A 10,066-nucleotide genomic window follows, 5' to 3' on the forward strand; every position below is an offset into this window, starting at 1 on the left:
AGTTGATCCAATATAAGGTAGTACACAGGCTTCATTACTCTAGAGTGAAGCTTCACTCATTTTACCCATCCACATCTCCATTATGTATCAAATGCAAACAGTCTGAGGGAACTTTAGGTCATATGTTATTTTTCTGCCCTAGACTCACTAAGTACTGGGAAGAAATATTTCAGATTTGCTCTGAGGTTTTGTGTAGAGATTTATCTCCGAACCCTGGAACAGCCATTTTAGGTAGCTCACAACAAATGGAAGATTTAAATAATTATCAAAGAGTGGCAGTTTCATATAGCATGGTTCTGGCAAAAAAGACTATTCTGCAGTACTGGAATAAAGAAGTTCCACCTCGCTCTGATATATGGCTGATGGAATTTTCAAATACCATTTACATGGAGAATATTCGGTATGCTTTAGCAGGTAGAACTGAAAAGTTTACACGGATTTGGCAGCCCTTTTTTATGTATATTACATCGCACGGATGACTCTAGACACCTCTGGACTGTAATGTTCTCTCTGTAATATAATGTACGAACGCCTGAAAGGATCATATATATATTTGCTTGTGTGTGTGGAGTGCACCCTTTCCTTTTGTTTTTGTTTTTGTTTTTTTGTTTTTTTTTTATGGGGGATATGGTGGGATATGTATGTTCTGTCTTGCATTATTGAAAACTGGAAAATAAAATACTACAAAAAAATAATAATAATAATAATAATTTGAATAGAGAACTAAGAATTACCTACCTTGGAATTTAGTTGAATTAAAATGGTACAAGACAAGTTGAAAATCTGAGACAAACTGTCACGAGTTACCACTCAATAATATGGAATACGAAAAGGCTTGGCGACATATATATTTGCTCCAATAGATTGACACATCGATCTATTTACTTATTGATCCAAACTAGACATTACAACTTCTCTTCAAGCAACTAAACCTGATGTGCACAGTAACCTTTTACTGATGTTTTTTTCTAAGTCTGAGTCCACGGCATAATGCACACCAGTCCATGTCATTACATAACACATAGAGAAAAGCATATGATGGACGGCTAAATGGAGGCCGGGACAGATGGAGCCATGATTACATGACAGCAGAAAAGCCGATCCTTAAGCCTTTTTCCTCGCGATATGCGACAACAAGACCAGTCGTTTACCGCAAGAGTCAAATCTTCATGTCATCTTTTGGTTCTGAGTCAGTTCACTGTGCCCTGTGGACCAACAGAAGAAGGTCACCAGGGTCTTGAAACACATAACATTTAGATTTCTGCCAGTGAGAAAAACAGAATTTCTTTTGCCGGTGTTCAGCATTGCACCTAATATCATCGGTGGACGACATGGTTTGGGACTGTTATGAACTATATGACAACTTAACAAGGCATGTGTTCTCCAGCGGTTGTTAAGTGAAGTGAGATTAACGCTGTCAGAGAGAAAAAAAAAGGGATTTAGCCCTCATTACGTGCATTAAAGAAAGATTGTTGATGGCTCCACTCATGTTGCTGTTTCAGACTGAGTGAAGCTGGTGAACGGCCAGTCGCTTCATTTAATGTTAACATTAGTTACGTTTCAGCTGAATCTGGGGACGGAATGAAAGAATTTAGAAAAATATTCCACCGTATTTTTCGGGTTCACACCACAGCGTTAAAAAAAATAAATTAAAAAAGTCGCATTTTCGGGGGAAATTTATTCTACAAAATCCACGGCATGAAGCACCACAAAAGATCTTCAAAGATCAAGTGTGACATGGATGGCAACTGAACCAAGAAGCGGCTGAGAAACTAGGAAGCCAATACGTGAATTTTGATATTTATTGCACTGATGACAGTGAAATTACTTTCTGTTAATTATGAGAAATAAACAGATATCACTCATCTGCAGCCGCTCTCACATGGTCTGCTCCTTCAGGTGTCCGGCAGCACAGAATCGGAGCAAGGAGCGTGGAAATTCTGTTCACAGTTCCGCCAGATTTCCTGTCCTTTTGTGATTATCATGTCTCTCTCCAGACTGTTTTCCATTGAAAAACACAAAAAACGCAACTGTGTTTACTTGTATGTGTTGCGTTTTCCTGTTGTGAAGATCAATGGTGTGAGATTTCAGGGATCCCGAGCGACATTCTTGACCAGTCCTTGGACAGAATCAAGATTAGCACAGAAACAATGTAATGTTCATGAAATAGCATTTCAGAACAGCTGAAATTTATATATATATATATATATATATATATATATATATATATATATATATATATATATATATATATATATATATATATATATATATATATATATATATATATATATATATATATTTCTTGGAGATAAGATACAAAACTTGTGTAAAACAGCAGGGAGCCCAAATGACACTTTGTCCCTATTCTGTTCCACAGACACTGGACTTTGCTGACCACAGGTGAACCCACGACTCCAGCCCGGAGCTCGTACTTCTCACCCTGGACAAGGTTTCTGTCTGACTCTGGGCAGAGGAGGGACACTTTGAGCCACCTCAGATTCACACCGCCCGTTTCACACCATAAAATCACCCAAACATTAGCCTTCTGGAATCCTCATTGATTCACCACTCATGAGTGCCGTAATGTTACTCATCGTTGTGTAGGTGGTGAAGCTGGTGCCAACAAGTGAATGGATAAACAACAACTCAGATGGCTGTTGTTCATTTGTTCGCTTTCAGAAAGTTTGATCATCTTGAAATACACTGCAGTACTCATCCTGGAATCCCACACATTTGAGTAAACCACATGGTTTAGAAGAGTCTCTGAGTCATGGAGTGTGAGCAAACAGTCATTTTACTTCCCAAGCTAAAGGTTGCATCGGCAGCATGATGCAAGCAAGTGGAGCATTTATTTCTTTTTCTTTTTTTTTATTTTAGTCATAGTCATGCCGATTTCAGAAAACGTAAGTACGTACACAAATCTAACTTTGTAATCGCAGTAAAATAGTTGATAAAATGACCAAGGACCCGGTGCTCACGACGCCGGATAAAATGTAAGAGCAATTGTCATTTGAGGAAAAAGCCAGAGTAACTTTAAAACTCATGGAATTCACACAGAAAAAAAGTATCCATGCATCGTTTTGTTTCAGTCCCATGTTTTTGTTTTTTTTTTCTATCTTCTGCGTTCACGTCTTAAAGACAACTCATACACAGATGATGCTCCCAACACCTGCCCGTCCTGCACATGTCCATGTCCATATCATAGACTCATGGCCTTTTCTCCTCAGTTGCCTGCTGCACTACTGAGGCTTCACAATTGAATTTAGACTTTCATTCTTGATCAATACGTTTTGGCCTGAGGCTCCTTTCCCTTCCAAGAACAATACTCAGTTATTAGCTAGAATGCTAATGCTGAACATCCGTGATCACACAGCGACAGCGGCGACGGCGCCCGCGGGCATCCGTGTATATGTATCCGGCATCTCTGATCGCATTCTCTCATATTTCCACTTCAGAGCGTCTGAGGCCAGCTGTCAGTGCTAAATCACAGACGCCATTAAAATCTGTTGTTGAGAGATGAAAGAAATATTTTGAATGCCAAGATCCCGAACCAGACACATGGGCAATCCAAGAGTGTTGAGTGTGAGTTGTTCACCCTTGAAAGTGCTCGCAGCCTTCAGAGTCTGTTTCACCAGCTGTGTCCACAGCCTCATCATTCACCAGCCCTCTCAGCGGCACTTATGGATGCTCCAATATATTTTATGACGGAAGCTAAATAGGGAATAAATATGCAAATCCATCAAGTCAACAGCCGCAGATTGACCTTAAGGGTTTTACTTACCGATAGATGACGGTGAAGTCGTGAAATAAACTTCAGCACATATGTGTTGCAATGCACCACAACAGGCCCGGAAGGTTAAGTAACAAAAGTCAGACGTCCTTGGACCAATCTAAAGGACGGTTCACCAAAAAGTAAAGATTGAAAGCTTACACATTCAGCAAAATGTTTATTTTCTTAAACTCATCATTCGGTAGTTCCAATATTCTCTTCAAAAATACAGAAGAAGTTAAATTAAAAAACCTTACTGCGGATACATTTGCGCACTATAAATGCGAGTATTGTCAGAGGGACCGATAACTATCTTGAAGTATTTCCTGAATTTTGCGGTTTTCCACAGACAGGCTGCGCCACTTCAATTAAAGACCAAGTATGTGCAATATTGGTTGGACTGTCTTTGTCAAAGTGAGCTCCCTTGGGTGAATGTGCACAGTTTGACCAGCAAAGTTACAATGGAAAAACACCAGCACAAACAATGAGGCGCTTATTGGGCACAAGGTGTTCAGGATAGGGATTTTCCAAGATGCCCGACTCACTAAAACTCACTCCCAGACATGAACGTCCTTTTTTTTCCACATTGGTTTCATGTTTTTCTTCTGTGACATATTTGGACATAGTTGTTTATTGCCATCAATTGAGGTCTCTTTCATTTTTTTATTGTATTTCTTTTTCTTCTTCTTTTTTTATTTTTTGACAAAACCTGAATGACCTCTTTGTATCTGCTCAATAGAGTCAATGGTTTCCGCAACGTACACGATTGTGACGCACAGCCACGGCTTCAGAAAAATGATCTCTTTTTAAAGATGAAATCTCATGTTATCACACGTATTAAAATGAAGTGGAAACATCGGAACAAGCGGAAGACACGTCATGAAGGGGGAGGTGGACATGAACATGCCGGTTTTTGGCCGAAAGATCCCGAAAGAAACATCATAATGACTGAAGTCTGTTGCTCGTGGATCTCAAGTGAAGAGACCGACCATGTGAGGACGGCTGCAGATTGGAGAAATTGCTTATGTTTAGGGTTAGGGTTTTTTTTTTGCGTTTTTAATGTATTCAGGAAATGTCAACTTTCCCCTCTCCTTCCTTGTTTCTCTATCACTTGGCTGCATTTTGTTCGATGTTTTTTTGTTTTGGTTTGTTTTGGGGGGGGTTTGGGGCGCTCTGCCACAATTTCAAAAAATCCTGGCAGAAACCCTGGAGTCGCATTAAAGTATGATTCAAAACAAAGATGTACGTGATCAGAATATGCAGCACTAATTTAGACAATGAGCCCCCATGACTAAGTCGATTTCTGCTTTGATCCGTCAGACTTTCCTTCAGACCTATCCACTCTTATGGGTCCTTCGCCTTTTACAAGCCATTTGCCTTGTAAAAATACATAAAGAAGTTTGGCCAAGTTAGGATCGGCTGCAGAAGAAATGAATGATGTGGCCTTAACATTCTTTAATAAACAAAGGTGTTTAAACTCAAAAAGGTAAAGGAAAACTTAAAGCACCAGCTCCCAAAAACCTAACTGAAGTATCAAACTTGCCAAATCAACAAAGTTTGCGCTTGATGTTTTCATTATGATGTCGATAAAAAAGTCTTTACAGGTTCTTTGTGTCAGCTCTGCAATAGTGTATCTGACATTGTGACAATACTGCTATTAAGGGTGTTTCTATTTTTGGTGAGCTAAGCTACTGAAACGTCCCAGTGTTTGTTTGGTTCAAGGTGATGAAAGACAGAGGAACACAAATAAGTCCCAGGGTCACAGCAAAAACTGCTGAGAAGTAATGATCACGCTGACTTATTTAACCAAGTTTAGTTTGTGTTTTCCATGAATAGAGCACTGGCATCCCTGTGCATCAATATCCATCGGGTCAAGACATACACCAGAGCATCTGTACGACAGCACACTGCTCTCAAACACTGTCAATAAATACGACTTTTTCAAAAAGTGTGCATCCATCAGTGTCTTGTGAGAGTTTAAAGCCCTTGCAGCCAGATAAATTTCCACCAGCCGATGGAAGAGCAGATGAGCTGTCAAGAACTCAAGAGTACTCTGCACAGTATGTGCAGGGCAGCAGCTCCACTTAAAAGTGTCTGGTGAATGAATGAGGGATCACCTACTCTGCACTTAGGAGACACTTTAGTCTCTTAAATCTGTGACCTTTCAGTGAGAAACATCACCCATGCATAATGGAGAGCTCCAGCTTGTTGTCAGTACATTTTGGTTCAAGGGACCATCCTCTCACCGCCTGGTAAGAGGAAAAGGACATGAGACTGTATGGCCACTCTGTCAGTGCTTCATCACTTGTCATTGTTGGAACAAATTGTGAACATGATTTAATGATGAGCATAAATGTGCACACAACGATCAGCATCTCCAAACAAGTGCTACTGAAAAGTAGAGCCAAGTGACCTTGACTGCAGCCACTCAAATGCGCAGCAGAAATTTTTAACGTCCTTACCACTTTTTCAATCCATTTTACTTGGTAAATACATTTTACAAACAAATGTAACTGATGAGTTAAAGTTACTTCATGAGTGAATGGGATTCAGTTATGGATGGATTTTGTTCACAGCTACATGCGGTGTTGCAGATGTCCTCCCAGCTCCGCCCCCTCCGATGACCCCCCCATCACCCGATGTTGGATTTTCCCACTTAGAACCCACCACCCTGGGTCTAAAATCCAAGATGGCTTCCACAAACGTGAACAGGAAGTAGAACTTTTGAATACCGGTCAATGAAATACATCAAAGGATACTAACAAGTTTCGTGAATTTCTATATCTTCTTCGTCCTTTTCTTGTTGTGAATGCCAAACACATTTATCAAGTTTCTGATATTCAGACCACGCACACTTAAGAATAGCTTTCGTTTCCTTTGCCATCTTCTTTTCCGACCTCGATAACTGGAATGCACTGAACTCGGCTGGGAAGTCTTTCCCTGCTCGGACTTCAAAGGAGGTAACTCGAACGCAGCATCAATCTTTTGTCAGCCACCACGCCCCAGCGCTTATTGGCCTCTCCATCGCATACTCTTGTACATTGCGCCCTCATACATTCCACGTAACTAATGACAAGCTACAGCCTGTGTGTGCCTCTACGGATTACAAGGCGAGTGCCTTATAGCAGAGATTTCATACACGCTAGAGAACAGAGGTGAGTATTGGCAACAACCGCACGTTACGCATCATGATACTTGTGTGTTGAAAAATACGCACAACACAAGTGTCGTATTCAGAGTAAACATTCACTTTCAAAGCAGAATCAAAGAAGAACTTAGTTAAATTTGAAGCAATACCTTGTTTTCATCACGTTCACATGGAATACTCAAGCTTAAATAGAAACAGTATTCGGAAATAAGTGATCCAACCTGTCAGCAAACTTCTTTCTGATTCCTGAGACAACCGGCTACATTTGACACGGCACATAAAGGAATAGAATCACTGAATTCCTCATCCTCTCCTGTCCTACATTGTGCTTTCAAATCTTTAGAAAACTCTTTGAAAACTCTTTTTTTCTATGATGTACACTTCAAACCACAGTAATTACAACTGTGATTTTTTCAGTAAATGACACGTGCTGTTGCTATTTAAATGAAGCCTGAAGAATGAACACATCTTTAATGCCTCAGATTCAAGAAGAATCATTTTCCATTCCGCACATTTCGAGCGCAATGATGTGTCGTCTCCACTTACTTATCTTGTCGTCAAATTGCAATGTATTTCTGTGACAGTATTATCCCATATGAACGGCGCCCTCTGTTATAAAGGTTCTGTTTGACAAATGGTTTCCCAGCAAGAGGTGGAAACACTGAAAATCACATGTCCTGTTTTGTAGAAACCATCATTTGCGATATGTTCTTCCATTTTTTTATGTTGCTTGCAGACCAACATTGTTGCCTACCTTCTGTCAGTTTTATTTTGGGGTCATATTTCTTTGATTTTATTTTGAAAATGTAAAAAAAAAAAATGCTCCAAATACTGTCATTTTTTATTCTGTTGTTTTTTTGCTGCTTGTTGCAAGTATAAAGCCAAGGATGATGTTTCCAATAGACCTGAGCAACACAGAGCGCAGATGCAATGTATGTGTCTGTGGACAGGGCCTTATTTTACATTTTCATCGTGGGGTGTCATGTATGATCTTGTATGTACCGCGGAAAAAACAGTTGAGAAACACATGTTCAGCTGATCATCTTAAAGTACATTTGCAACAAACTCAAGCAAGATTTTGACAAAAAAAAGTACAAAAATGTGCACTGATGGTGAAGTTGAGCTGTCACTACTTTTCAGAGAAATGGTTGAAAATACAGCATAGTGGGATCCAAACCACCAGCGCCAACCGCCATTTAGTCTTTATCAAGCGACATTGTTTATGTGATTATTGTCTTGAATTTGTTTCAAGAGCATGAGCCATGACTTCTTCTGTGTTTTGCAGTTATCATTGCAGCGCCACATACAGGCCTGGCACGTGTACTACAGTGCATTAGAAAAAGATCGGGTAGTAAAATGTGTTTTCATGAGGAACAAGAAGCATGAAACACTGCTTAAATCAAATAAATGTTGCTGTATGCTCCATATTTAATGGTCGAAGGAGACGCAAAACCAAGCGAGAACAGTGGAGGGTGGCAGCCTGAACTGTTAGGAGCTGAACAATGCAATGGTTTTCACTGTTCCTATCTGATTCCAACAGTATTTTAACAGCACAATAACATCGCACAAAAAGCCTCATGAATAATAGAGATGTTTCTGCGCCCTTCCACTGGCTTCATTATATTCTACCTGTGACTTTGCCTCACATCAGCAACATGCCAAGACGGATTAAGACCTGTGTTGCTCACGCGATAAAAACAAGTAGGTGTATTTAGAAAGCACAGTAATATGTGTGTGCAGTCAAACGTGTTCCTGAAATGAGCGTCGAATGTTCCCATTTGGTGAGCGAGCAGGTTGATCCAAACAGTAGTGTAAAACCCTGAAGCGTCGAGCACCGTTGAGGACAAACTTTGGTTTGGACGTTGCAGCCTCGACAGCTGCTGAGTACTAAACCAATGGCCTCTTCACTTCTGACTGGGATGGACTTTATTCCGAGCCATAGTTTCCCTATTATTTTTGTTTCATTTTTACCAGGGCTGTTCATGGATTATCATTTTTAATCTTGTTTCATCACACCAGGTGACGTCTGACTTACTTTCTAAATGGAACTTAAAGGAAGATTTAGTCATTGAGTTAACGCATGAGTTTATAGTGTGTTTGAACAAGATTATAAAAATATATCTATTGACAGCCTAGTGACATGAAATGTTTTCTGTTTAAGCACATCATGCGTCAGTGGGGAATCCAAAAATATATATTGCCCGGGGCTCCAAAAGGCTCTGGTCCAGCTGTGGTCTGTGCGTGAAGTTTAATTAAATCCACCTGTTGAATGAGTCACTGTGACTCGCCATCTCACGACGCCACATAAGTCTCACATTTGTCGGAATAATTCGCACCATACTTTGATTTAAACCTCCTTCAGAGCAGGTCTCCAGTGTCACTGAGAAGCGTGAACGCAGCATCTGACCTGGGAGGCTTCGAATTCAGGACCAGTGTCATAGATTTCATAGGGAAATCGAGAAACTTGACACGGAATTTCAGCATCCTGGATGTGTTTTTGTGGCTGGAGCGCGGGACGACAGATTCTCCCTCCAAAAACCCAACGCGACATCTAAAATCGTTGGGGTCCGGTGACTCACCTTGGCAGCAGAAACTCATCCATAGGTGGACGGCGACGAATAAAGATCCAATTCCCCTCCGAAGCTCCATGGCTGCGACGTTCGGGACTCGTCGGGAGCGTCAAACTTCTGCGAGCTGAGGCTCACTCTCTCTCCCTCTTCTCGCTCTCTCCCTCTCACACGCACTCTGTCTGCCTCTCATTTGCTGCGTCTGTGGCCGTGTTTCCCTCGTCTCACCGCAAAACCACACGCACAGAACGCGCTCATTTGGCTCGTAAACCGCAGGCTGAGCTGGTGCGCGTCGGGTCGCTTGCGCCACATGCGTAAATGCGCAGTAAAAGACCAAAAAGCGACATTAAAACTAAGATAAATTAGCCTGATGGAATGCGACTGTTGTATACAAGAAACTCACAATAATATTTGTAGTAAATGCGACTCCGACTCCGTGTTTCATTGTCAACAGTAGCCCCACGCGCCGGTCCAGTTACGAATCCAGGGCTCCGGAGTTCATCTCCTAACGTCACAAAGAGCGCGTCGGATGAGAAATGTCTTATCACTGCATTTGTTTGATCATCATTTAAACGCAAA

General features: G+C 40.9%; 1 protein-coding gene across 1 annotated transcript in view; it reads right to left on the bottom strand.

The window, feature by feature from the left end:
• LOC128753682 (neuronal acetylcholine receptor subunit alpha-7-like) overlaps positions 1–9,652 on the bottom strand; it is a 37,132-nt gene extending 27,480 nt beyond the window's left edge. Inside the window, exon 1 of the mRNA XM_053855621.1 lies at positions 9,500–9,652. Within this exon, the coding sequence (XP_053711596.1) occupies positions 9,500–9,569 (70 nt within the window). The 5' untranslated portion in view covers positions 9,570–9,652. The remainder of the gene's footprint in view (positions 1–9,499) is intronic.
• Positions 9,653–10,066: the final 414 nt, after the last annotated feature.

Source organism: Synchiropus splendidus, chromosome 2 (assembly GCF_027744825.2).
Source record: "Synchiropus splendidus isolate RoL2022-P1 chromosome 2, RoL_Sspl_1.0, whole genome shotgun sequence".
NCBI classification, from domain to species: Eukaryota; Metazoa; Chordata; class Actinopteri; order Syngnathiformes; family Callionymidae; genus Synchiropus; species Synchiropus splendidus.